The sequence below is a fragment of the Phyllostomus discolor genome, chromosome 1 (assembly GCF_004126475.2).
Source record: "Phyllostomus discolor isolate MPI-MPIP mPhyDis1 chromosome 1, mPhyDis1.pri.v3, whole genome shotgun sequence".
Taxonomy (NCBI): Eukaryota; Metazoa; Chordata; class Mammalia; order Chiroptera; family Phyllostomidae; genus Phyllostomus; species Phyllostomus discolor.
The window spans coordinates 218,138,948-218,166,152 of NC_040903.2; the positions used below are offsets into that span (position 1 = coordinate 218,138,948).

Sequence of the window (27,205 nt, forward strand, 5' to 3'; positions counted from 1 at the left end):
CGGAGGGCTACTCGGCCAGGCACCGGGGGTGGGGGGTGGGGGTGGTGTCAGAAGCCAGTAGGAGTGGAGGACCCGGCAGCCCCACCTGGAGGGGGGGGGTTGAGTGCGAGGCGAGACAGCCCGAGGCATCTGGGGCGACTCAGGAAGAGCTGAGGGTGTGGGGAGCCATGTCTCCGGGCCACACGCCATTCTCCTAAGTGAGGAGCAGAGGAGGGGGCGGGCCCACGCAGGGCCCTCCACAGGGCCCCGCCCCCCTGCCCTGTGAGTGTCCCTCCCACTGAGCACCGGCTAATGGGCCTGGCTGCCCTGGGGACGCCCCGGAGGAGACTCAGGGGACTGGCAGGCGGAGCTGTCTCCAAGCAGAGGCAGCGGGGATGGTCCCCGGGGCGGAGCACAGGGGACACCGTGGGCAGCGGCACGAGAGGGAGGCTCGTCCCAGCCTCGCTGCTCTGCACCCCGAGCAGCCGCCCACCGGACCAGGGGCCAGCCTGGCAGGTCAGCGCGTGACCCAGTCCGCAGCCGGGCAGGGAGAGGGCGCCTCGGGGACCGCAGAGGGATGCGAGGAGGGGGGAGGGGCAGCTGTCCCCAGACCGGTGTGGGGACCCTCGCCACGGAAGCCCCGTGACCGTGTGGGCCTCTCGCAGGCCCAGCCAGGGCGGGGTGCCGCCAGCAGCTCGGCCCAGGCTGCGTGCGGGGCTCACTCCTGCTCGCAGGTCCCGTCTAGGCTCCCTGGCCCCTTGACTTCAGGACCGGGGCACCGGCACCGAGCGCCGGCCGGCTCCGGGCCACCAAGCCGAGTGCGGTCGGCCAATCAGTGGGACAGGGCTCACGGCCTCACGACCTCTTTCTCTTGGGTGCGACCTGGCGTTGCCTCAAAGCCTCGATAGCTCTCTGTGGCTCAGTGGCTTTAGACTACTTTTTTTTTTAATACACTTTATTCAGATGTCTTAGTTTGTGTGTGTGTTTAAATATTTTATTTATTTTTAGAGAGGGAAGGGAGGGAGAAAGAGAAACATCCATGTGCGGTTGCTGGCGGTCATGGCCTGCAACCCAGGCATGTGCCCTGACTGGGAATCGAACCTGCGACACTTTGGTTCGCAGCCCGCGCTCCATCCACTGAGCTACTGCCAGCCAGGGCTTTAGACTACTTTCCTTTTTAACCCTCACCAAGGACCTGTCTTCACTGCTTCTTGGAGAGGGAGGGAGGGAGGGAGGGAGGGAGAGGGAGGGCAATGACAGAGAAGCGCCACCTGGTCGCTCCCGCTTGCACCTGGCCCTGGGGCCGACCCCTCGACCTTCCAGCTGCCAGCCACCACTGGGACCCGGCGAGCCATCCCAGCCGGGGACAGCTTGAAGCCACCTGGTGGAGCTTTTTCTCGCTGTGGCCAGGAGGGTGTCGGCGCAAAGCACCCCCCGCCCGTCCCCAGGAATGCGTCCACGACGCCCTCGCCCGCCCTGTGGGACTGGGCCGCCCCCCGCAGGTCACAGCCACCTGGGCCGCCAGCGGGCCCTCCCCCAGCCCCGCCCCGGCACCACCCCCTGCGCGCACCAGGCTCGGCACAGGGAGACCCGCCCTGCCCCCACCCCAAACAACAAAGGAGCAGCACCCGGAGCACAAGGGAGCCAAAACGTTTAAGTTATTAAATCAAATATACAGAGTGATTCATTTAATATGTACATATTTACAAAAATGCACTTTCACGAGGGGGCCGGGGCCGGCAGGTGGGCAGGGGCCTGGTGCCCGCGGCGGCGTCGCCAGGTGCGAGGGAGAGTCTGAGTGAAGGCACTTGTCTCGGCTTCAGCGCTGCCGCCGTCCGGGGACGGAGCAGGCGGGAAGGGCACTTCAGAAAGCACAGCTGACGGACGTCGTGTTCGGGCAGCAGCGGGCCAGGCCGGTGGACGAGGGGGGGGGGCTGCCCACGGCCCCCGCCACGCCAGCCACCGCGGGCCCCGCCGGCCACCACAGGTGCCACCGGCAGCCACAGGCCACGCTGCCAGCCACGGGCGGTCCCACAACAGCCTCGGGTGGTCCCATCAACAGCCACGGGCCACACTGCCAGCCACGGGTCCCATCGGCACCATGGGCCACGGGTCCCCCCAGCTCTTTGGCCTGGAGCCACTGAGAACCCCAAGTGAGGAATAAAAGGGAAGATTCTGTAAACAGGGCACCACCTCTGGGCTCCGGCAGTTTCGTGAGAACACGGCAACGCCTCTCCCGCCACGCGGCAGGGCGCCACGCGGCAGGCGCCACGCACGGGAACGATACAAAAATAGCGACCGCCCGAGGATACGCCCTTGCCTTCCGCCTGACAATTATCGAATAATTTACACAAGGTTAAAGAAACGTAGAAAATAAACATTCGTTTTTGGTTTTTGGTTTTTCTACACAAAATAAAGAAACTATGCACACGGCCTCAGCCTCCTCCGGCCGGCGGCGCCGGCCCTAGTCCCGGCCGGCGCGGTGCGCCTCGTTGCCGCTCCTCACGGCGCGGTTGTCCACTTTGGGGCCCGCGGCCCAGCGGGCCGGCCTCCCCGGCGAGCCCCCGGGCTCCTGGGCGTGTTTTGTGCGGGAGGAAGCGCCCCGCCCCCAGGGCGTCCTCCTCCTCCTCCTCGTCCTCCCCGCCGCCCCCGCGGCCCGCGGGCCCCGGCAGCGCCTCGCCCGCCCGGCGTGGCGGCGGCGTGAAGTTCTTGCACTGGTACAGCACGTCCTTGTGGCCGCCCGGCCGCTCGATGGGGTTGCGGATGGGGTTCAGCGGGGCCCACTGGTTGTTGGCGCCCTCCTCCCGCGGCAGCCGGCTCCGCTCCCGCTCTTTCCTGCGCTTGCGGGTCCACCACACGCAGACGGCCACGCAGGCCGCGCACAGCACGCTGAACACGCTGCAGAGCACGGGCACCAGCACACCTGCGGGCGGCAGGGTGTCCAGCCCGGGCGAGGACGCCGGCCCCCGCCCCCCCCGCCCCCGCCCGCCCACCCCGCTCACCTGCGGAGGAGCCGCCCACCACGACCGTCTCCACCTTGACCTCAGTGACGGCCAGCAGGAGCGAGCTGTTCCCCCGCTGGGTGATGGCCGCCACGATGGCGTGGGCGGCGCTCTGGATCAGGCCGCTGTCCGGCAGGTCCCAGGCGGGGCTGAAGGACTGTGGCAGAGGCCGGCACTGAGGGCCGCCCGCCTGCCCACCCACCTGCTCCGGAGCCCGCACCCCTCCCCCCGCGGGGCCGGGGCCAGGACCGAGCCAGTGCAGGGCCTCTTGCCCAGCTGCAGGGACAGACGCCACCCGCGCTGGACAAGGGGTGTGGCCTGGGCAGAGCAGGGGGCTGGGGCCACCGCCACCGACGGGGCGTCGACAGTGCTTCACGGCCCACAACCCCACCCGCCCCGCCAGCACTTCCTCCCACCTTCCCCTGCAGACCCCCGGGCCTCTGCCCACCTGAACCAGAGCCTTCATTTCAGCAGGCAGGACAGGGACCCCCCATCCTGGTCCGTGCCCCCCGAGAAGCTGACTCCACTGCGGTGGATTTCCAGCTCCCTAGGCCCCAGGCCACGCCCCAGCCCCTTCTGTCCTCTGGGACCCGCACCCGTGCCCCACCCCCTGGTGCCTGTGACCTCTGATGTGCCCCAGCCGCGGGCCCAGTGCTGGCCCAGCCTCCAGCCTCGCTGACGTGAACTGTCCTGTTGACTCCCGGTCTTGGCTCCGCCGCCTCTCCTCCCACCCTGGGCGGGCTGGCCGGGATCCACCAGCCCCGGGAGAGGGCACCCAGCACCCTCCCCACCCCGAGCAGGTGCACTGGGCCCACTTCCGGGCCTGCGTCCCTGTCTCCTCAAGCACCCGGGGACGGGCCTGGCCTGGCCCCTGTGCTCCCAGCGCCTCCCAAGAGCACATCCAGAGCAGGACCCCCAGAGCTGGCCACCCTGCCCACCAGCACTCACCATGGCCACCTCCACGGCGCTGGCTTCCAAGGACGGCCGGTCACAGAGCAGCACGAGCAGGCGGTCCCGGGCCACCGCCCTCGTGGCCGGCAGGGCACGAATCCCCGAGCAGATGGCGCCCACGGTGGTGCCCTGGGCAGAGGTGGGCAGCGGTGAGCAGGCCCCCGCCCCACAGGCTGCCCAGGGCCATGGCCTGGGGACACAGGGCGGCCACCGCCACCTGCAGCAGCAGCAGCAGCAGCACAGGCAGGCCGGAGAGGGCAGGGCCTCACACACTGAGCCCCTCCCCTGATGGCCCAAGGCCACCGTCAGTCAGGCCCCTGGGAAAACGGACCGAAGGGCACCCTGGCCTCCCGCCGCCCCCGCAGGGCCCCACATCTGACCCCACAGGGCCAGGCTCCTGAGCAGCCCCGGAGCCGACCTCAGCCTTTCCGATCCCACAGGGGCGGGGCCCCAGCCCACGTGGAGGGCAGCGGCAAGCACTCCCCGGCCCTGCGGACTCCCGGGCGGCTCACCTGGGGCACCTGGTCGCGGTTGAAGCGCAGCGTGAGGCGCGCGCAGTTGTCGTCCAGGTGGCCGGAGCCCGGCAGGCAGGGGGTGCCGGGCAGCAGGGGCTCCTCGGGGCCGCACTCCCCCCAGGCTGCGCAGGGCGGCTGCAGGCACTGCCCCGGGGCCTTCTCCCTGCACTGCTGCCCCGGGGGGCACTGCACACTCAGGGCGTCCGGCCGACTGACCAGCAGGCAAGGCTTCCGCCCGCACCACACCTGGCCGGGCACGCACATGGGGAAGCAGGAAAGGTCAGGGTCAGCAAGTCCCAGGACCACGAGACCCCACCGCCCAGGCTCCTGGGCTGTATTGAGGGCCAGAAAGGGCTCCCCCTGAGGAGGGACCGTGGGGGGCGGGAGGCAGGGGCCACACAGGCCTCAGGTTTCTGGAGCCTGCGCAGGGGGAAGCCTCAGTTTCCCCAACTGCACAATGTGGACAGGGGCCTGGTTATGCCCGGGGGCCCTCCTTCCTGGGTGCCCAGTGCAGGTGGGTCAACTTGGCTCATCCCACCCCAACCCCGGCAGCAGCTCCTAGTTCTCACAGGGTGGGTGTCAGGGTCAGGGGCAAAAGACAGGGCCCCCATGGGTCGGGAGCACCAGGACATTGGAGCCGGGCAGGGCAGGGGCCCCGGCACCTTGCTGCAGTCCCGGCGGCCATCCAGGCAGCGGCAGCTGTTACAGTCCTCCACCCAGGAGCTCCCGTGCGGGAAGGGCACGCCCCGCGACCAGCAGGGCCTCCCGAACACGACCACTGTGGGGACAGCAGAGGGGTCGGCCGGGGCACCGCGCCCCGGAGGCCAGGTCTCGCCCTGCCCCGCCCGCCATGGGCCCCACCTACCCTCCTGGCACCGAGGGCCGGCCCGGCCGGGCGGGCAGCTGCAGCGATAGCCGTTGATCTCGTCCACACACGTGGCCCCGTACGCGCAGGGGGAGGACTGGCACTCGTCGATGTCTGCGGGGGAGCGGCCGGCTCAGCGGGCAGCGGGGCCACGCCCCCCGCAGGGCCTGGGCCGCAGCCCAGAGCAGCAGGAGAGGCCCAAGCAGGTCAGCCGAGACACCCCAGGTGAGCAGGGGCCTCCCTGTGCCCCACGGGCCTCTGAGCCAGGCCTGGCTCTGCCACTGGCCTGAGGCTCTGTGGACACCAGCCCGTCCTCTTGCACCTGCTTCTGGACCAAGGCAGGCGGGGCCTGGGGGGCAGACACCCCACCCCCCACCCCACTGTGGTCCCTCCTCTAACCGGACAGCCTCAGATGCCAGGGTGGGGCAAGCAAAGGGGCGCTGTTGGCCGGGTATGGGCAGGTGGGGAAACCAAGGCCGGGGGCAAGGCGGGGTGGCTGTGTCCACACCGGACTCTGGCGACCCTGACCCCAGGCCTGCGCTGGGAGGAGCTCCCTGGGCTGGGCCCCACAGCCCCACCCACCCAGCCGCCCCCAGCGCCTCACTGATGCGGCAGTCGGGGCCCGCGAAGCCCGGTGCACACTCGCAGCGGAACCAGTTGACGCCGTCAACGCAGGCGCCGCCATTGTAGCTGCGGAGGGAGGGCGGGTGTCAGGGGGCCCCCGGGGCAGGGCGAGCTCCCCAGGGTGGCCGGCCCCCCAGCTGCCACTCACCAAGGCAGGGGGTTGCAATCATTGGTATCTGTGTTGGAGAGAGGAGAAGGGCGGGTCAGCACGGCCTCTGCCACCCAGCGCCCCCACCGCAAGCCTGGGGTGGGTGCCCTGGACATGCCACCCACGTGGCCGTGCTGGGAGGCTGGGGGGAGGGGCATGGTGGCTTCACGAGGAGGTGGCCCTGGGTATCACGGAAGGCCGAGTCCTGGAGGCGGACGGCGGGGCTGCAAGGCCTGGCCGCAGGGTGAGCGGTCGGCGGGAGGTGGATGGGGCCCAGGGTGTGCGGGGGGGGGGGGGGGGGGGGGGGCGGGCTGCAGAGCTGGGAGGGGCAGGGGCCGTACAGCAGGTCTTGGGGCGTAACTGTGCTTTGGTGGGCAGGTGGAGCGGACACATCCACAGGCAGGGGCAGGAGGGACGACCCCGGGGAGCCCCCACCCCACAGCACCCCGCCCCACCCCTCCCCCCCGCTCACTGTGCGTGCAGGTCCGGCCCTCCCAGCCCTCTCGGCAGATGCAGGAGAAGGAGTCGCCGCTGCCCACGCAGGTGCCCCCGTTCATGCAGGGGTTGGGCAGGCAGCTGTTGTTCTTGGCTGTGAGGGGCACACAGGGGGAAGGGGGCCTGTCTGTCTGGCGCTAGACAGACGGGTGTCCCCGCCGCTCCCGGCCCAGCCGGGGGTGGCGTGTCAGAAGGGGGTGGGCACGCCCGTGTTCCGAGGGCCCGGGGCCTCCTCACCGGTGTTGCAGGTGCTGCCCTTCCAGCCAGGGGGGCAGGCGCAGCGGAAGGTGTCGCCACTGTCGTAGCAGGTGCCACCGTTGCTGCAGGTGTAGGCATCGCACTGGAACTCGCCTGCGGGCACAGGCTGCTCAGGGGGCGGCCCTAGTGCTGGGGCGGGGCCTCGGGGCGGGGCCTCGGGGGCGGGGCGGGCGGGCACTCACGTGAGTGGCAGGTCTTGCCCTTCCAGCCGTCCTCACACGCACAGTAGAAGTCATTGACCAGGTCATAGCAGCGGCCTCGGCTGTGGCAGGGATCGGGAAGGCAGTCGTTGGGATCTGGGGGCGAGGACGCCGGTCAGCCGGGGTCACCGGCACTCGGGGAGGGCTTCTTGGGGGCAGAGGCGCCGGAGCTGGGCCCAGAGAGACAGAGAGAGGCGGGGAAAGGCGCCGGTGGCAGAGCCGGGACCAGGCCGGAGGTACTGGGCGAACCCGGCACAGCGTGTGGGTGCCCGGCACCCAGAGGCCGCGGCCAGGGCGGGGAGCCCGGCGGGGCCACTCACTGGTGTCACAGAGCTCTCCCTCCCAGCCGCTGGGGCAGAAGCAGCGGAAGGCGTCCACCTCGTCAATGCACGTGCCCCCGTTGTGGCACGGCTGGCCGCGGCAGTCGTCAATGTCTGCGGGAGGCTGGCGTGAGCAAGGTCCAGGCTGCCAGCCCCCACCCGGCCCACGGCCCGTCGTGGCCACTCACTCTCATGGCAGTAGGTGCCCGTGAAGCCACTGTCACAGATGCAGGAGAAGTTGCCGCCGGGCAGGCTGACGCAGCGTCCATGGGGGCCACACACGCCGGGGGCCGGCACGCCAGCCACCCGGGGTCCGGCCTCCAACCCGCAGCCGTCAATCACTGCAGCAAAGGGGAGGGGTCATCCGGGGCCCCTTTTCCGCAGGCCCCGCCCCACCCCGCAGGCCCCCCCCTCTGCAGGCCCCGCCCCACCCTGCAGGCCCACCCCGCAGGCCCCGCCCCACCTCTGCAGGCCCCTCCGGGGCAGGGGTCCCTGGGCACGGAGCAGTTCTTGCCGCCCATGCTCTCGGGGCAGGCGCAGTAGTAGTCGCCCTCCAGGTTGTAGCAGCGGGCGCCGTTCCAGCAGGGGCTCGGCTCACAGAGGTCGGTGTCCACCTGCGGGGCGGGGTGTCGTGAGGGCCCAGCTGCTCCTGGCAGACTGGCCAGGCGTCCCGTCCCTTCCAGGAGCCCCAGGGGCCCCAGACGCCAGGCTCCACGGCCAGGGCCTGGAGGACGTCCCCTGGGACTGTCCAGGCCGCTCGGCTGGACGGAAACACCTGCGGCCTCCCGGCCTCTCGGTCCGCCACAGCCCGCTTCCTCTGCCCGCCAGGCGGCATCCGGCCATCACCCCTGCTGCTGGCAGGAAGGCCAGCCCCTGACCCACTTCCCCAATGCCACCGCTGCCCTGAGCCCAGCCTGCAGGTCCTCCCAGACTCGGCACCGCCAGGCCCCCGGCCCCCGGCGGGACCCTGGCCCCGCGCCCCAGGAAGCCTGCAGCCCGCAGCCCCGTCCTGCTCTCCCCTGCAGAGGGCAGGGCTGCTCAGAGGGCAGTGGGCACGGGCCGCCTGCCTGGACAGCGCCACTCACTCCCGGGCTGGACCCACGTGCACAGCCCTCACCCCGGCAGGCACCCTCACCACACCCTGGGCCCCCTCTCAGGCTGCCCACAGCTCAGGCCATCGAGACTACTGCCCCTCCCGTCCCAGGGTGGGGGCCACACACGGCCTCTGCCGGGCTTGGCATGACAAGCAGGGACCCCCCTTTTTCAAAAAGATTTTTATTTATTTATTCTTAGAGAGAGGGGGAGGGAAGGAAAAAAAGAGGGAGAGAAACATCCATGTGAGAGAGAGACATCGGTCGGGGACCAGGCCTGCAACCCAGGCACACACACTGACTGGGAATTGAACTCGTGACCCCTGCCCCCTCAGTCTGCAGGATGATGCCCACCCACAGAGCCACACGGGTGAGGGCACCAGCAGGGACCCCTGACCCTCCCCCTACACTCTGTGCAGCCAGGCACCTGGACTTTGGGGGCTACGTCTCAGTCCAGGACCCTGCGGGGTCAGCCCTGACTGCAGCCCCTCCTGGTCACTAGGGTGGCTCCAGGCACAGCAACCAGGGCTGAGAAGGACGGACTCACCTCGCAGAGCGGCCCGGAGAAGCCCTGGGGGCAGTGACAGCGGAAGCCGCCCACCAGGTCCTCGCACACGCCGGCGTGGCAGGGGCTGCTGGCACACTCGTCCAGCGGCAGCTCGCAGTGCCGGCCGCCAAAGCCCCTGGGGCACGTGCACTGGTAGCCGTTCGCGAGGTCCTGGGGCAGGCGGAAGGACAGACGGAAGGGCGGGGCTGGGCGGGCGTCCCGCGGCAGCCCGGCAGGCACCTCCATCCCACGCCCTTCCCGAGTGTGCGCAGAGGCGGGGCGCCCGCCGCAGCTCACCTCGCAGGTGCCCCCGTGCCGACACTGGCCGTGACAGTCGCGGTCCTCTGCAGACAGAGGGTGGGGTCAGGGGCGGGGCCCTGGCGCCGCCCCAGCCCACCCGCCTGCGGCCCGCCACCCGTACTGACTGATGTGGCAGTTGAGGCCCTTCCAGCCCGGGAGGCAATCACAGTAATAGCCACCAATCAGGTTTTTGCAAGAGAAAGCGTTAAGGCACGGCTTCCCTTCACACTCATTGGCGTCTGTGGAGGAGACAAGAGGGCGCCGTGGGGCCCGGCCCCACGTGCCCCTGCGCCTGGCGCCCGCAGCCCCGCAGCCCCGCAGCCCCGCAGCAGCCGCCGGATGCAGAGCCCTCAGCGCATGCTCCCACGAGGCCCCGCCCCTTACCCAGCAGGCAGGTGGCCCCCGCCCACTGCTCCGGGCAGATGCACTCGAAGCCGTCCACGCGGTCCACGCAGGTGCCGCCTGCCGCGCACGGGCTGGAGGCGCACTCGTCCACGTCTGAAGAGGGACGGGGGGGGGGGGCGGGGGGGCGGGGTTGGCATGTGGACGGGGCTGGGAGGGGGCCCACAGACCGGGTCTCCGTATGGAGGACCCGTCACGTGCCAGGGTCTCCCTGTCACCCCCCTGCCCCCGGGGCCACCCAGGCCACAGACACGCGTGCAGGCGTGACAGCTGCCGCCCCGCCCCCGCCCTCAGGACCCCTCAGGTGCCTGCCCAGAGCCCCGCGCCGCACCCGGCAGCACTCACCCAGGGCACAGGTGGGGCCGCTCCAGCCGGACGGGCAGTGGCACTCGAAGCCAGAGGGCACCTCGTGGCACGAGCCGCCGTTGGCACACGGGTTGGAGGAGCAGGCGTGCTCGGCTGCACGGGACCAGAGGGGTGCTGGGTGGGGGCTGTGGCCCAGGCGCCCGCCTTCCCAGGGCGCCCCCCGCTCCCCAGCCCCACGGCGGGGTAAGGCAGTGTCCAGGGCACCAGGGGCCGGAGGGACGGGGCCCCGAGACGCGGCCGAGGCCGCCCACCTACCCCGCTCGCAGTTCTTGCCCGAGTAGCCGGCGGGGCAGACGCAGTGGTACTGGTCGGGCTCGGCGTTGGTGCAGGTGCCCCCGTTGGTGCAGGGGTGGTGGCTGCCGCAGTAGTTCAGGTCTGCGGGCAGGGGCGGGGGCGGGGCGCTCAGGGCCGGGCCTGCCCCGCGCGCCCTGCCCGCCCCGGGGTGGCCGAGCCGCAGGCCGGGCCGCCCGCCGCCCGCTACCTTTGTCGCAGAGCAGGCCGCCCCAGTTGGTCTCGCAGGTGCACTGCCAGGGCTCCACGCAGCTGCCGTGCACGCAGCCGGGGTACGGGACGCACTCGTCACAGAAGCGGCCCTGCCAGCCGTAGCTGCACCTGCGGGCGGGCGGCCGAGGGGCGTGGGGCCGGTCGGTGGGGGCGCGCCCTACGGACTCGGGCCACCCCCGAGGCCGGCACCCCTGGCCTTTGACCTGGAGCGGGCCAGGGGCCAGGCGGGGGTCACGGGGCCCGGCCACCCCCACCGTCGCAGACGCGCCCGGCCACTGGCCCAGGGCAGTGGCCGCAGCTGTCCAGTCACTCCTCCCGGAGCTATTTTGGGACCTGCCCCTGCGTGGGGCCCCGGGAGCAGACGCTGGGGAAGGGAAGCCCAGCCGGGACCCCAGGACGCGGGGCCCCGCGGCACCCGGTCCCTGCAGCCCCGTGGGATGTCGGCAGGGGCTCCCCACCTGGCCCTAGCCCTGTGGCCCGAGGCCCAGCTTGTGACCTCACCTGAAGCTCAAGGGCAATAACAACTCTCTGCCAACAAAGCCCCACCAGGGATCCATTTCACAGGTGGGGGCCCAAGGCCCAAGGCTGCACCAGGACAGCCCTGCCGGACCCGGGAAGAGCCACCTGCTCCCTGGCAAAGAGGCCACGACCCCGCAGCCTGGCCCCGCCTGTGCTGTGGGCCAGCATCCCCTCCGGGAAGTCTTGCAGGAGGAGGGCAGGCGGCCAGGGCAGAAGAGGCCACCTGTGCGGCCCCATCCTGAGAGCCCAGAGCTCAGCGTGACTGTGGACCCCGCGGTCAGGGGAAGGCCCCACTGTCCTGTAGCAGGGACCTAGGGGGCCGCCAGGCCCTGACCAGGACCCCAGGGGCCCCTTCCAAGAACTGCAAGGTCCCGGGGGAAGGGCGGGACATCCAGGCCGCGTCTCTTCCACACCGGCACCGCCACGTGGATTTATTTTTGTACGAGGAAGGAGCCACGGCCCTTCCTGGGCTGCCCCGGGCCCCATGACCGCCGGAGGGGACAGCGGCCTGCCGGCTCCGTGGGCACAGGACAGGGGAGCTGAGGGTGGAGGGAAGGGGCTCTGCCACGCAGACCCCGAGCACCCAGGGGCCCACGTGGGTGCAGGCCGCACGCCCTGACCCGAGCCCTCCAGGTGACGTGGGGGACCAGGCTTGGGCAGGGGCTGTGAGGGGCTCGGGTCCCCAGCTGGGGTCCCCGGGGCGTGCTGTCCGGCCTGGGTGGGGCAGACCCCCGCTTCCCTGGCCCAGGGCTCCAGCAGCCAGGGAGGAGGCGGCAGGAAGGCAGGGCCATCTCCGCAGCAGCATCCGGTGGGGGTGTCCTGCCCTGAAACCTGAGTCCTGAGCCGCCGCAGCAGCTGGGCCTCACCCACAGGGCTGGGAGAGGGCGGGTGGGGGCTCACCTACTCCCCCATACAGGGCCCGAAGGGCCTCCGTCCCGGGCTCCCGCCCCTCGGCTTCCTGCTCGCCCGGCCGGCAGGGGGAGGGTGGGGCGGAGACCGGCCTGCCTCCCACCTCAGCCTCCTTCCGTCCCTGCTCAGACCCCCGGGGCCACGGCACGGTGGCCTGCAGGGTGAGCCAAGGTGTGCAGGGCTGAGACCCAGCCCCACTGGGCTCGCTCCCCGGGCTCACCCCCACCCCCCAAGTCAGTGGGCAGGCCCCTCCCTGGACAGACGGCCGGCCTCACACCACCTCTCCCACCCAGAACTCAGGCCTGCCCTGGGCCGGCCCCCGCACTGGTGGCCCTCTTACCCCTGCTGTGCCCCCACTCTGCGGCCCACTGGGTGGGCCTGAGACCCAGCAGTGTGAGGGGCTGGGTGAGTGAAACCCAGCGCCCGGCCCTTCCCTGGGGCCAGAGCTACCGCCGGACAAGCAGCAGGGCCACCACTCTCCCTTCCTGGCTCCCAAACCCTGCCTTCCTGTCCAAACTCATTCCTGTGTGACCCTGAGAAGGCCGCTTAACGTCTCTGTGCCCAGTACCCTTGTCTGAAGAAGGGAAACCCGCCCCCCAGGGAGGCCCAGGGCAGACAGTGTCCCCCTGGGCCCCGGCCGTCCTCGGCGCCCGAGCGCCCACTGTCTGCACCCGGCTGCCGGAACCCCCGGGGGGCTGCCGGCCTCACCAACAGGAGGCCCGGACCCTTCCGGCCTCCTCTCTCCGTCTGCTCCCAGCCCAGGGCTTCAAACGCCGTCTGCACACCCCAGGTGCCCCTGGGGCCTTGGGCCAGGCCCACCCCCATCGACCCCTCTGCCCAGAAGACCCCGCCTGGGGCGAGGCAGACAGCCCCCTCCTGCCCCGCCCCTAACACACAGCTCAGCTCAGCCCAGCCCAGAGGCTGGAAGGCCTGGGGCCATCCCTGACCCCCTTTGACCCCCCCACTCCCCTCACCCCACGTCAAATCCTCTCTGGGACGTCTGAAGGACCCTGCCCACCTCTCCGCCTCCTGCCGGTCACCCCGGTCCGCCCTCACCCCTGCAGCAGCTTTCCCACCAGCTCTCCCCACGGCAGCTGCCCTGGTCCTTCCTCCCTCCTCGCCCAGCTCCGAACCCCCGGGGGCCCTCTTCCCCGCGGGTCCTGCCCCACCCCTGCCAGCTTCTCTCCGTGATCTGGGGGCTCGAGCCCCGCTGCTGCTGTGTCCCTGTGCTGCGGACACCCACGCTGAGGGGGCGCTGGATCCCCAGGCCCGCACCCCTTGGAAGTGACCGTCCCAGCCACCCTCCCCGAGGCCCCACACAGCACCCCTCGCACGGCAGGCCCAGCCTGTGCAGCGTGTGTGCACGCGTGTGTGAGTGTGCGCAGCGGTCTGTGCACCAGGAGGAGGGGGTGGGGGCGGGGCGGGGGGCGCTCACCTGCACTCCCCGGGCACGGCGCAGCCCCCGTGCAGCAGGTTGCAGCCCGGCTTGCACACGGCTGCAACAGAAGGGGGCGGAGAGCCTGCTGCGGCGGCGGCACCTCGGCCGCCCGCAGTCCCCCGCCCCCGGGGGGTGCCCCCGGGCCCGCCCGCCCGCCCGCCGCCGCCCGGCCACACCTTGCTGGCACTCCTTGCCCATCCAGCCGTCCATGCAGGCCTTGTTGCCGTACTGGTCGCAGGTGTGGTGGCCGAAGTAGTCGTCGCGGGGCCGGCAGAACTTGTTGCAGGTGGGGCTGTAGTAGTTCTCGGCGCAGCGCACCCGGATCTGCAGCTCCAGGTGGGCCACGTGGCCGCTGAAGTGCAGGCTCTTCCAGCGGTCCTCAGGGTTGACCATGCCCGTGTGCGACACCCGCTCGATCAGCAGCGTCTCTGCGGCGGGCGGCGCCGTCAGCCCAGCCCGCGCCACCCCGGGGTGCTCGGGGCCGCCCGCCGGGCTCCCGCGCCTCCCCCCAGCCGCAGACGGGCCCAGAGCGGAGGGGGGCCCCCCCCCAACCCCACCCGAGCCCCAGGCCGGCGCCCTCGCCAGCACCGCCCCCTGCCCTCGGTCCCGGCCAGGCCACCTGGCAGCTGGGTCTCACCCCAAACCCAGCTACTGCCTGGGGGTGGGGGGCGAGAGCTGGCACCACGGGCACACGGGGACCCCAAAACCACCTCTGTGCTTGGGGACTCTCCACAGCAAAGGCTGAGGAACCCCTGCACCCCTGCTCCCTCCACTGTGCCCCTGGGCCTCTCCCAGCAGGATGCTGCGGCCCTCAGAGCCTGCCCTTGTGTCTGTCCCACCACCCCACCTCCCGGGACCGCTCAGATGCGGGCAGCCCGTCCCCACACTCACTCCCACCCTGGCACAGCCCCCCGGGGGGCCTTGCTGACCCTGTGGCTTCCCCCCGACCCTGCAGTGCAGCCCCCAGCTGCTCCCCAAACACATGGGGCTCCCTCTGGCCCAGGGCCTCTGCAGGAGCTGCCTTGACCTGTGGGGCACCTCCCGCCGGCCCCTGGCAAACCTCTCTGTCCCACGCCCACGGGGCCTGCAGGCCCCAAGCACAGGCCGCCAGCCCGCAGGTGAGTCTCGGAGACGGCCACCACGTCCCGTGTTCCAGGGAGCACTCCCTCAGGGGAATACAGGGGCAGCCCCTTGGGGGGCTGGGACACTGTGCCCAGGGCCCTCTGGGAGGAGCGGCAGTCCTGGTGTGGGGGCCTCTGTCCCCCAGGAGCCTGGCCGTGTGCACCTCCCAGCGCCCCGAGGGAGCCCACAGGCAGCAGCCCCCTGCCCCGCCGCCGGCCGGCGGACTCACCGTCCGGGCTGGTGTGGTTGTCCCAGTCCCAGGCCTCCACGATGAGGGTGAAGGAGCGCTGTGGATACAGGGGGCGCCAGTCAGGGACCCCCCATTCGGACAGGGACCAGCCTGCCGTGGCCCCACCCCGAGCTGCCACTCTGGGCCCCGGTCTGCTTGCCCACAGGGGCCCCTCCCAGCGACCTTGCTGTGCCCTCTATCCCCCCACCCTCAGCTCAGACCCCCAGACCACCCACCGGCAGGAAGGAGGCTGCCCCCGTGGTCGCCGGCTCAGGGGGGCTTAGCCCCTGGCTCCCACAGCCAGCAGCCCACACCTGGGGGTGCTGAGTGCCCGGGCAGGGGGCAGGGGCAGCAGAGTGCTGCACTGGCCGCAGGCGGGTCCCCGTGTTCTGGGACCGCAGGGCACCTGGTGGGGGCCTCGCTCCAGAGGGACAACGCAAGGGCCCTGCGGGGAGCCCGCCCCAGAGGGACGGCACTGTGTCCCCCTGCTGCCCCTCCGCCAGGCACGCGGGGACGGCAGGGTGGACAACGCGCCCACAAGGCCCCCGACAGGCCCTGGCTCTGGTGCTGCCCCCCGGACGCAGCAGGTGCACCCCGACAGCACGCGGTCTCCACGCCCCCTCACTCTGAGGCCAAGAAGAGACAGCGAGGGGCCCTGGCGCAGCCTCGGCCGTGGTCGTCCCCCCGTCCCAGGACCACCTGAGCCCCAGGCTGCGTGGTGGGGTGCCGGCACCGAGCACCTCCAGGGCCCGCGCCCGCTGCCAGGGAGGCCAGGGCGGCCCTGTCGCTTGCAGGCACCAGCCCCCCGGGAGCGGCGAGCCTGGCCTCCCTGCCCAGGGCCCTCCGTGGCTCGCCTGTCCAGGCCAGGACGGAACTGAAGCCCCCTCCGCCAGAGCCTGGCTCCCCCCAGGCTGGGGCCGCGGGGCCAGGGCCGCTGGCTGCCCTGGGGAACCAGACTCCGGCCTGTCCATCGCCCGGCCCCTGCAGCCTGGCTGTGCTGGGGAGCCACACATTTTGCCACCAAGCCCCACGCACCCTCTGCGGTTCCCACCCCCGACTGGCAGCCTCCTGCAGACACACAGGCCCACGCCCGCCGGTCCCCGCTGGGCACACCCGAGTGCCCACACCACCTGGCCCCACTCCCCACCCGCGGGCTGCCTGCCACAGCCAACCACACCCACTGCCCTTGGGGACCCCCCCACCTGGCCCTTGGGGACCCTCTCCTCCTCCCATGACAAGACATCTCCTTCCCTATGGCCTCCCCTCTCGTCCACACTGCTGCCCCTGCTCCAAGCCCAGCCCAGCCTCTGGGACGCCCAGGTGGTGGCCAGGACCTCCCGCCCACCGCTGCCACCCAGGGGCCTGCACTCACCCAGGAGCGTGGGCTGAAACTGGGGGTCAACCCTCTGCCCTCCAGGGCCCTTCCTGCCGCCCCAGGTGGCCACCAGGCCCTCAGTCCCACTTCTTGAACCACCCCCCACCCGTCACTGCCAGACCCCCAGAACCCTGGACTCCATGCGCATCTCCCCACACGCTGCTCCTGGGGCTCGCCACCCCCCAACCCCGCAGCTCCTGTCCTCTCACAGCCACCCCAGCACACCCACCCTGTCCCCAGCCCCGGCCCCTACACACGCAGCCTCTCCCTGGGCCCAGAGCGCCCCCCTCAGGCCAGCCGTTCCCGTGACAGCCCGAGCCCCAGCTGTGTCCCAGCCTCGGCCGTTTTGTTCCTGCCTTCCCTGGCTCACCCACTCACTCCTTGCTTCCTTCCTTCCTTCCTTCCTTCCTCCCTCCCTTCCTTCCTTCCTTCCTTCCTTCCTCCATCCCCTCTCCCACGGCGTCTGCAGCAGGCTTGGCTCTGCACCCCGCCCACGACCTCAGCCCTGGCGGGCAGAGTGCCGGGCGGGGCTCCGGGGCAGGGGGCTGTTCCACAGGGGGTGGGGCGGGGCTCGGGGCCGGCAGTGGGGACCCGGACTGAGCGCCAGTCACACTGTCCAGGGCGCGATGGCAGGACCAGCTGCAGCGCCAACTGCTGAGCCCAGGGAGTGGCCAGCAGGGGGTCTGCGTGAGGCCTGCGGCCCCAGGTGGAGTGGACAGTGAGGGTGAGCAGCGGTGGGAGCGGCGAGCCAGGCCGGGCGGGCCCATGGCCACCGCTGCAGGCCGCCCACCCCACGGGGCCGCTGGCCGTCCCCCCGCACCTGGGCGCCGGCAAGCAGGGCGCTCCTGCTGGCTCCCAGGAAACCCCACGCCACCCGCTGAGGTAGGGTTACCGCCACCCTGGCGGAGCCCCGGGCTCCAGGTTACCTGTTCCCGCAGGGACGTGCGCCCGCCCACGGGGGCCCCGCCGCCCGCCAGCTGGGCTCCCTGCACCTGCACGGCAGGAAGCCATCCAGAGCGAACCTGAGCCTCCCTCGGTGCGGCCCCGCCGCCGCTGCTCCCGGCTGCCTCCAGGACTCAGTTTCCCCTCTGCAACGGCAACCTGCCGTCCCCGCCTCCGGGGCCGCAGGGGCACCCGGCTGCCGGCCCCACAGCAGGAGGGCTCAGCAGGAGGGCTGACGGGTCTGGGCTGGGCCTCAAAGGGGTCCTGCCGTTCCAGGGCCGGGGTGGGACAGGAGCCCTACGAGCAGGCAGAGGGACCCTGGTCCCTGGGAGGCCCACCAGCCAGCTGACCTCGGTCCCTGGAGGTCTGGCCACAACACATCCTGCCAGCCCACCCTGGTCCACCCGACGCTGCGCAGCAGACCCCCTCCCCCACCCAACCACCAGACCGCTCCTCCCCAACCCTGACCCCCAAGGCCAGGCCCAGACCCTCCATCTGACCCTAAGACAGGGGTGACCGGGCAGCAGCCCAAAGACAGAGGAATGGCAGAGGCCCACAGGTACCACGTACCCCAAAGCTCTGGACACCCTCCGACCCAGTGCGACAGACACTCCACGGGCCAGGGCTCCCCACACCAGGAGGACCCTGCACAGCCCCAAGCCCACCGCCCAGGGCTCAGGCTCCAGCCTGGCCCCCTCCCTGCCCAGACGACCGCATCAGCCCTCCGGCCCCCCACGGAGCGGAGCCGGTGCCTGCGGTGCCAGGAGCTCTGAGCAGATACATTTCCTGAAACCCGAGCTCTGCAGAGGCCCGGGCCTCCGCGGCCATTGTCACCCGAGGGGTGGGGAGGGGCCGCCTCCCCACAAGGCCCTGGGCCCCTGGGCAGTGGCAGGAGGCATGGGCCACAGGCCCACCCGACTCAGGAACCCAGACACCCACACCAGACCGGCCAGGGCCCTGCCCAGGGGCGCCCCACCCCGCCCACCCCACCCTCGGGCCCCTTGCAGTGAGGAGGGCTCCCAGCATCTCAGCAGCTGGACCCTGCGAGTCGACTGCGGCAAAGCCCAGGCTGGGCTGAGCCCAGTCACACCTGGGGACCAGGACAGGCTCCCCAGCTCACCTGGGCTCAGAGGCTGAGAGATCCTGACCACCTGGCTCAGAGGGTCGGGGGTCAGGACCCTGGCTCGGGCCTGGGGTTAGGGGTGCTTGTCTCCCCACCCTCGGTGGCCCAGTCTGCCTCCGTCCAGACCCCACAGAGCCCGACACAGTCCCCGAGACCACAGTCCCTTCCGGGACCCCCTGCCTGAAACACCGCAGGGGCCTCGTCCCTGTCAGCTGCGGCCTGGGCCCCCCGCCCGGCCCCCAAGGCCGAGGGACACAGCCCCGCCCGCGTCCAAGCCCTCCCAGCAGCCCCCCCTTGCTGAGCCCCGTCCAGCAGGACCCCCGGTCCCTGAGGGAAAGGTGTTGGAAGGAAGCAGAGGGCCCAGCCTGGGGGGCTCCCTGAGACCCCAGGAGAGAGAGGGTGAGAGGGGGTGGGAAGGGAGTTGGGGCTCCCCCAGCTCCTGGGGGGGGGGGCAGGAGCACAAGCAGGGTGATGCTCTCCCCTGCAGGGACAGCACTGGCGCCCGGCGCGGGCCTCGGCTGGGGCCCGCCGCGGGCTGGGGCCCGTGCCGCTGCCAGGCTGTGATGGCTGGAGGCGGGGGCCGAGCCCTGTGCCCACCTCCCACCAGAGCCCCTTCTTCGGGACACACCGCTCTGAGGGGCCCAAATCCCACCCCCGAGCACATGGCCTCCCGAGACGCCACAGCCCCCTGGGGACCGCAGCCTTGGGCTAGGCAGCCGCAGGGGAGACGAGCAGGCTGGGGGCCGGGCGGGGGGCTATGTGTACCCCGGGGAGGAGCAGCCCCTGGAGCTGCTGCCGCCCAGGGCCGCGGGTCGGCCGCGCCGTCAGGAAGGGGGTCACCGCAGGCCCACCCGTGACACGCAAGGGGCCCAGGCCCACCCTGGGTGTCCCTGAGACTCCAGAATTGCCGCCCACACACCTGGCAGGAAGGCATGGCCTGCAGCAACCCCCGCCCCCAATTCCCGCACTCGGGGTGCGGCCCCGGCTGCCACGCTGCCCCTCCATCACCCAGTTCCTCGGAGCCCACCCCATCCGGCCCGCCAGACACCCCTGGCCACCTGCCAGGCCCAGAGAGCACACGTGCGCCTTCCCGCACACCGACCTTCAGGCGGTCAGCTGGAGGCCACTCTGGGGCCGACGGGTGTCCCTGAGCCCCGGAAGGCCAGGGAAGAGGCTGGGGCCTCTGTGGGGTGGGGCCAGGAAAGCAGGGCAGCTCCCACCCCCAAGGCCCAGGCCAGGCCCTCCTGGGAAGGCTGCGCCCGACATCAGCCTGGACACCGGCCCACCCAACTTGCCGGGGTCCTGGCAGAGGCCGGGGCGGGAGGGCCGGGGTCACTCAAGGGGCTGGAAGGGTCACTCTAGGGGCCGGAAGGGCAAGGCACCCAGACCAGCAGCTCCCATTCTGCGGCCCTGGGGACAGGGGGGGTCAGCTCTCTGGACTCCTCCTGGAGGCCCATGTTCCCCTCCAGCTCCCTCCAAGCCCCAGGGTCCACGCCAGCCCTGAGCAGGAGCCCCCCCTACCCCCGGACCACCGAAGCCTGAGACACCTATGGCCCCCAGGGAGCCCGGGCACAGGCCCTGCTCCCTCTGTGGGAGAGGAGCCCCCAGAGGGCACCCGAGGCTCCAAACAGACCCCAGCCCGGCAGGCAGAGTGGGACCCGCCGCAGGCCAAGGTGGCGCGGCCCCAGGGCGGCCGCAGCGCTCGGAAATACCAAGGCACTGGCGTCACTGCACGCCGCACAGCCGCACGGAGGGGACAGGCGCTGCGCCTGAGCATGCACGACCCGCGGCCCCGGTCCCTACCTGGGGCGAGCCACGTGGCCCTGCCCGGGGCGCCAGAGGGAGAGGCTGCGAGCGGGAAGAAGGGGAAGCGGCCAGAGACCCACAGCCCAGGGCCCCCAGGAGGCGAGGGCCTGCCCCACCCCGGCCCGCGCCTGGCTGGCTGGTGGGGCCCAAGAGCCACGAGGGACCCGCGCTGGCCCGCCACATTCCTCCGGGGCCTCCCCGCCCCCACGCGGCGGCTGCCAACTCGAGCAGAAAACACATCCTCAGGTAGCGATTTGAAGCCGCCCTGGCGGGAGCCCAAGCACACACGACAGGCTGCGGCCCTGCTCAGACCTGCCTGCCGCGCGGCTGTGGGGGCGAGGGGCGGGCGCGGCGGAACTGCCCGGGGCCTCCCAGGCTGCCCCTGCCTCCTCCCGCTCAGAAGCACGTTCCCCTCAGGGGGCCCGGGGTCGAGGGGGACCCCAGAAGCCAGCCGGGCTCAAAGGGCGGCGCAAGGCCACGGCCGGGGGGCCGAGGGAACCTCCTCACCCGGCAGGCGGTCAGGAAGGGGTGAGGATGAGGGCTGGCGGAGAGGAAGGTGCCAGGCAGGGCTCCCACGGGCTAGGTCCTGATGGTCCGACCTTGGCCAGCCCGGCCTCGGGGGCACCAGGTGGCCACATTCCTTCCGGCCAGACGTCCTGGGTCAGAAGGCAGGGGCCCCTCCATCACAGTCTGACACCCTGTGCCTGGGACTCCCCACTTGCCAGCCCTCTTGGAGCCCCCCACCCCGCCCCCCCACAGCTGGCTGCTCCTGACCTAGCAGAGGTCCTGCCTCAGGGGTCCTCTGCATTCCTGCCCCACCCAGTCCCGGGGCTGCAGCCCAGAGACCCACCAGTGCCAGCCGGGCGGCGGTTCAGAAACAGACCGCACCAGCAATGACCACCAGCGCTCCCTCACGTGCCCCCTGCTCACCTGCCCTTGCCCTCACCCACCATGGCCTGGGGCCACATCCCTTCCAGCATCCCCAGGCCTGTGGCTGCTGCCTGACTGCCCAACCCCCAAGTCCCGGCACCAAGGCCCCTGTCTCTTCCTGGAAGTAGGGGTCGAGGTGGGGGAGGCTGGACCAGCACCGGGGGCTGCAGTCAACACACGTGCATTGAGTCCTCCCCAGCCCAGCCCCCCCATCCCCACCCCATTCACGGGCATCCAGGAAACAGCAGGGCGAGCGCAGGCTGGCCGCCGGCCCAGGGCGGCTCCGCCAGGGCCTGCCCCATACCAGCCCCAGCACGCGCGGCGCACATGCCTCTGCGGCCTGCAGGGGCCCAAGGCGTCTCGCAAGGCCTCTCCACCCAGACAGACACGCGCACAGCGACGCAGGCACACGCCGCGGGCTGCCGCGCACGCGGGCCGCAGCCACCCCCGCCCCCACCGCGACCCCCGCGCGCCCACGTGGCGGGGCGCGGACGGAGCCCCACGGAGCACGCGCCTGGGGTCTGCCCGCCGTGTGGCGCCCCCTGCCGGGCCCGCCCCGTCTGGGCGCGCGCAGACTCACGCAGGGCCCGGGTCGCAGGTGCCAGAGGGTCCGCGTGCAGGGCGGGGGCCCAGACGCGGAGGGAGAGGAGAGCTGGGGCCCAGGGTAGAGGCGCACGTACCGGCCAGGCGAACTGGAAGGGGATGACGACGAGGCCCGGGTCCTGGTCGCCGCCAGCCCGGGCCCGCGCCCGGTCCCCCGCGGCGCCCGCCGGCGGCAGGTAGAAGGAGTTGCCTCCCAGCACGGGCGTGGCACCGTGGCCGTAGCTGCAGGGCCCCGTGGGCGTCACCTTGGCCTGGTACTCCTTAAGGCACACGCGAACGTACGTGTCGCACTCGTCGTGGCCGCAGCCCCCCGCGCGCGTCGTCCGGCCGTCGCCGTCACAGCAGGCGCCGTTCAGCAGCTCCCCGTTCGCGTTCCGCAGCGCGCTCAGCCGCAGCTCGAAATAGCCCATGGGCCGCGCCGCCTAAAAATAAGGCAGAGAGCGCGCGAGGGAGGCGCGGGCCGGGGTCGTGAGCGGGCGCCCCGCCCCCACCCGTCCGCCAGCCCCCGCCGAGCCCCGGCCCTGGCGCGCGGCCCCGAGGGTTCCCGAACGCAGCGCTCACAGGCGGTGCCGCCCGGCCCCGAGGGACGGCTCGGTGCGCCCCGTCCGCGCCCCCTCGCTCACCTGCACGCAGAGCGCCAGCAGCAGCAGCAGCGGCCGGGGCAGGCGCCCCCGGCCCCGCGCCCGCATCTCCGCCTCGACCCCGCTCGCCACCGCCACCGCCGCCGCCCCTGCGCGTCCGGCCCGGCCCGGCCTCCCTGCGCCCGCGCGCCCTCCGAGCGCCGGCAGCGGCAGCGGCGGTGGCGGCGGGCGGGGTCGAGGCGGCGCCGCGCGGGTCTGGGCGGCGGCGAGCGCGCAGGAGCTGCGGGCTCGGGCTCGCAGGCGGCTGCGCTCCGACCCGGCTTGGCTCCCTCCCGGCGGCGGCAGCGGCGGCGAGCGGCGGCGGGTCCCGGCCTCAGCTCTGAGCGCCCGCGCTCCCGGCGCCCGCAGCCAACAAGTTCGGGACGAGACTGACAGCTCGCTCGCCCATTCGTCACCCGCGCACCTGCATATGCATGAGGGGGCGGGGCAAAGCCGTGGGGTGGGGCTGGGGAGGGTGCCTAGGCGCCGGGGCTTTAAAGGCGGCGGAGGGCGCCTCCGGCTAGCGTCCCGGCCCTGCGCGCGCTTCTCCGGATGATGGGACCGTGGGGCTCCGGTGACGCTTCGGCCGAGCCCGGCGAGGAGGGACCGGTGCCGCAAAGCGGTCTCGGCTCGCCCGAGCCCCGCCGCCGGGTGTCATGAGCCAGGGGGTGGGGCGCCCCCTGAGGTCACCGCCGTGGTCCCCTCCCATCAGTGCGCGGCCGCTGCGCTCCTCGAAGTCTCAGAGGAGAGATGCCGCCTCCGCACAAATCAGGGCTCGGCCCCCACGCGGGGCGGGCGCGGGCTGTGACCGAAGCCGGGCCCAACCTACTGTGCGCCCCCCTTCCTGGGGGAGGGTCCCCGCCGCGCCGTTCCCACAGCCTCCACGCCGGCCGCAGGGGGCGCTGCTCCCCACCAGCGCCAGCGTCTTCCCCGCCGCCGCCGCCGCTCGTGGGTCCGGGAGCCAGGCAACAACTGCTCCCAGGCGCAGGCTGTGTGCAGCTCCGCGCTGGCGCAGGGTCGCCAGAACACTCTGGAAGGGTACCCAGGCCAGGGTCTGGGATTGGGCGAGGGCAGTAAAGGACGGCGCTGCACACTCAAAAGGACAAGGCAAAATCCACCCAAAGAGTCTCCTCTCGCTGTCCCTGTCGTCCACTTTGTTGCCCCACGTCCACGGAGTCAATACCATGAGCTCCTTGTCTCCAGACATCACCTACCCTCCACGAAGCAGGGTCCTTCCAGGGCCGGGATGGCCTTGGCCGTTAGTGACCGCATGTTCTACAGGGGTCTTCTGGCCCCACCCCCACAATAACTGGACGGTGTCCTCTCCCTTGGACCCTCCAGCAAATCTGTCGGGGGTGGGGGGGGCCTTGGGCTGGGCGCTGGGGGTGCAGGCCACTGCCTGGAGCTAGTCCCTCCCACAAACAGGGGCATGGAAGGCTTCCTGGAGGAAGGGAGCTTTGAAGGAGACTGGTCCAGGGCCTGGGGGTGGGAAGAAGGAACTCGGGGAGGAGCACAGGCTCTGCTCTGCGTCTAGAGGACATTCCTGAGGCGTCCCCCTAAGGCCCTGGTGCCCTGGGAGTGCACGCTGCCACCCCCAGGTTCACCGCCCCACCCACGCTGAGCAGCCCCATCAGGACCCAGGCCTCAGGAGCAGCTGGGGGCCCCTGAAGGGTGAGCCTGGCTCTGCTCACTCCAGGGGCCCATCCCCCTACCTCTGCGGCTGGGTGGGGGCAGAGCACACAGAGACCCCCCAAAGGAGGGCCTGTGGGCTGTGCTCAGAGCAGCCCTATCTTCCTGCAGGGGCGGGGGGCTCACTGTGGAGGCCCTGCCCTTTGCTCTGGCCTGGAGCAGGTAAACCCAGGTACTCTAGGCCCTGAGTGGAAGAGGAGGCCCCCCGTCCCAAGGGTCCTGAGCTCCATCCCTGCCTGTCCCCCCTGCCCATTCCCACTGCCCCACTATCCACGGAGACCCTGGGCACCTCTGCCCCTGTCTGCCACGCAGGGACCAAGGCAAACAGGCTCTGCCCACCCTCAGGGGCTCCCGGTCAAGGGCAGACAGAGAACTTGGACGCATCCTGTAGAGCAACACACTGCGAGGGTGAGGAAGGCCAGTGACCCAGGGAGGGGCCTCCTGAGACAGAGGGCAGACAAGGGTCAGCCAGGTGAGCAGCTGGGCCAGCACATGCAGAGGCCCTGAGGCTGAGGGAGCTGGACCCCAGGGAGGGTCTGTGCGGTTCACACAAGGGCTGCTGCTGGGGAGGTGAGGGGCAGAGGTGGGGGGCGGAGCGCCAGGCTGAGCGCCCCCCCCCCCCCCCCCCCCGTCTTCCTGCTGAGACCAGTGGGAAGTCCAGGAAAGCAAGGGAGGGGGTGGGTTCCACCTGGAGACTCACAAAGACCCCTGGCTGCGGGGGAGGGGCAGCAGGGAGGGGCCAGTGAGGCCAGCAGCCCAGTAGGGCCTGCGGCTGAGAGGCTGAGGACCCAAATTCCAGAGTAAGGGAGAAAACAGTCCCCTCCCCGTGCGCCCCTGGCTCACCCACCCCGGGGGGCAAGGGTAGCCTGGGCTGGGAGCCTGCAGAAGCTGCTGCGTGTCTTTGGGCGGGGGCGGGGGGGGGGTCTGGCTGCGGGGCAGCAGGCCAGGCACTCGCTGCATCTCCCGCATCTCGAGATTCAGGCTGCGTCAGGAGACACAGCCTCCCAGGGCCTGCCGGCCCCAGGGTACACGGAGCCCCTGCCTGCCCTGCGAAACCAAGCAGACAGTGGCCCAGGAAATCCTTGGGGAGCGGACCAGGGTCCCCATGGCGGGTGGAGGGGGAGCAGCTGGGTGAGTGTCAGGGCAGAACCGGGGCCAGCAGGCCCAGGGCTGCTGTCTGTGGGGCAGGCTCCCCGCGGGCACAGGGCCCTCCTGCTCACCGTCCCCTTCCTTCCCCTCCGGCCTCCTAGCAGCCACATCCCAGAACCTGGGGGTGCTCGGGAGGCGCTCGAGTCAGAAAGGTGGCCTCTTCAGAGGACGGGTGGGCCCTGGAGGTTGCTTGGAGACAGGAACCCCACTCTGAGTGCCCCGGCAGGGATTTCTGCAGCCTGGGCCCGAGCCTGGAGATCCAGTGGGGTCGGTGCTCCCGCCTCCACCGTGCCAGGCCAGGATGCCCTGCCCCTTCCAGGGGTGTCTCCAGTGTTGTCCTGGGGTGCGCCAAGCCACATCTCCCCTCAGACCCCGGTTCCATGGGCCCCTTGCCTGGGAACTCCCGAGCTGGGCTCCCAGCCCCCAGGCCGGGAGGCAGGCTCTGTGCTGCGTGCTCAGCTGGCGCTGCACACAGCAGGGTGGGCTGGGGCCCACCCCGGCGGGGGTAGGGGGGTGGCTTTGGGACCAGGCTGGGGTGCAGGCTGCTGGGGCTTTGGTGGGAGGTGGCTGGGCTTAGGAGTGAGCTGTGCTTCCGTCTCATTCTGCGGTGCTAAATATAGCAGCCAGGGAGGGGAGTTTCCGGTTACAGCCCCCCCCCCAGTGCCGGGAAATCGATGCCAGTTCCATTAGGCTCAGCAGCGGCGCCTGTGACCTGCCCTGAGGCCACCGAGTCAGGGGGCCAGACTGCACCCTGTCCCCAACCCTGGCCACACCAGGCCAGAGCCAGTCCCACGGGCCACAGGCACAGAGATCCCACAGGCCCTGCCAGACGCACCTCCAAGGCAGCGTGGCCCGCAGCGCAGAGGGCCAGTGAGCACGGGGGTGGGCAGTGGGAGTGCTGCCTGGCAGCCGGCGGGTGGGGCAGCCCTGGGCTGGGCGGAGCTCCGGCTCCGGGCCGTTCCCAGAGGAACGGCTCTGGGCTCCCCCACGCCCTGCCAGGACAGTCCCTTGCACACAAGGGCCCAAAGGCCCCTCCCCAGGAGCATGGCGCTCACCTGGCTGGGCTCCCGGGAGGCCCCACCTGGGACACGGCGGGCATTTGCATACAGGTGATGCTGCTTGGGTGGGTCAGCTGGGCACAGCCTCCACAGGACGGCCTCAAACGCCAGACCCAGGGGCTGTGCCCCTCGGGCTGGGCTCAGCCACCGGCGCTACCCAGGCCCAGAAAGCGAGGGACCTGGGTGCCCCTCCATGAGGGTCACCCAAGGCATCTGCCTGCCTGCCTGGGGCCAGTCTGGAGAAGAGCAGGGGGAGGGCACCCAAGCGGGAGGTCCTTGGCCCTCTTGGGGTGCCCCCACCCAGCAGGTGCCAGAGGCAGCGTGGCCTGGCCCTGTGCCTCCCACAGTCACAGCCCAGGGCCCAGCCCCAGGGACACTGAGCCAGTCCCCACCTTCCTGGATACCCTGTGCCCCGCCAGGGCCCAGGTCCACCACCAAGGCTGCTTCAACCTGCCTCCCAGGGCAGCACATGAGGGGCTGACCGGAGGGGTTACGGGGGCCCTGCGGAGGAACCAGGCCAGGTCACCACCCTCAGAAAGGGTCAGGCCAGGCCCCCACACCCAACTAACGCCCATGACCATGGTGACCAGCACGCTCTTGCCACAGTGGGCTCCAGCCTACCTGGGATGGGCTGAGCCCCCCTGGCTGAGTGGGTGCCGGCCCTCCTGTGACCCCAAGGGTCCGGGGTGTCTGGAAGGCAGCTGGCAGCCCCAGACCCCCGTCAGGCCAGTGCAGGGCGGGGCTTCAGGGCCACACACAGGCAGGCAGGTGGAAGGACGCCACACCACAGGCCCCTGGTGGCCTGTGGGACACAGGGGCTCTGGTGTTGCCTGCCCACCAGGGCGGGGCACCTCTCTCCCGGGAGCAGGAAGCCTGCCGACACAGCCCACGGTCCCGTCCCCCTCCTCCTGGCACAGGCTGGCTCGGCCGCCACCCCCCCAGGCCCTAGTTCACTCCGTGCCCTGAGTGGCTGAGCCGCCCTCCCCGAGTGCTTGGCCGGCCCCCTGCGGCCCTGCCCTGAGGCACAGCCACAGCTGAGGCGCCTGCTGCACGGAGCGAGGGACCCCCTGGAGAGCACACCGCCCCTGCCCACCCCGCCTGCCCCTCGGAGCCAATGGACACAGGC

General features: G+C 71.6%; 1 protein-coding gene across 1 annotated transcript; it reads right to left on the minus strand.

Annotated features, from left to right (window-relative positions):
• Positions 1–2,418: 2,418 nt before the first annotated feature.
• JAG2 (jagged canonical Notch ligand 2) lies at positions 2,419–22,274 on the minus strand. Its single transcript, XM_028507934.2, is given in 27 exon segments — positions 2,419–2,563; positions 2,565–2,902; positions 2,982–3,138; positions 3,930–4,061; positions 4,445–4,693; positions 5,110–5,225; positions 5,313–5,426; positions 5,917–6,002; positions 6,085–6,112; positions 6,557–6,673; positions 6,817–6,930; positions 7,020–7,133; positions 7,358–7,471; positions 7,546–7,698; positions 7,821–7,971; positions 8,996–9,166; positions 9,293–9,339; positions 9,421–9,534; positions 9,680–9,793; positions 10,043–10,156; positions 10,319–10,438; positions 10,545–10,675; positions 13,431–13,491; positions 13,610–13,861; positions 14,785–14,842; positions 21,641–21,985; positions 22,187–22,274. Coding segments are annotated over 27 exon segments (3,696 nt in total). The 5' UTR covers positions 22,253–22,274; the 3' UTR covers positions 2,419–2,443.
• Between the last annotated feature and the right edge of the window lie 4,931 nt (positions 22,275–27,205).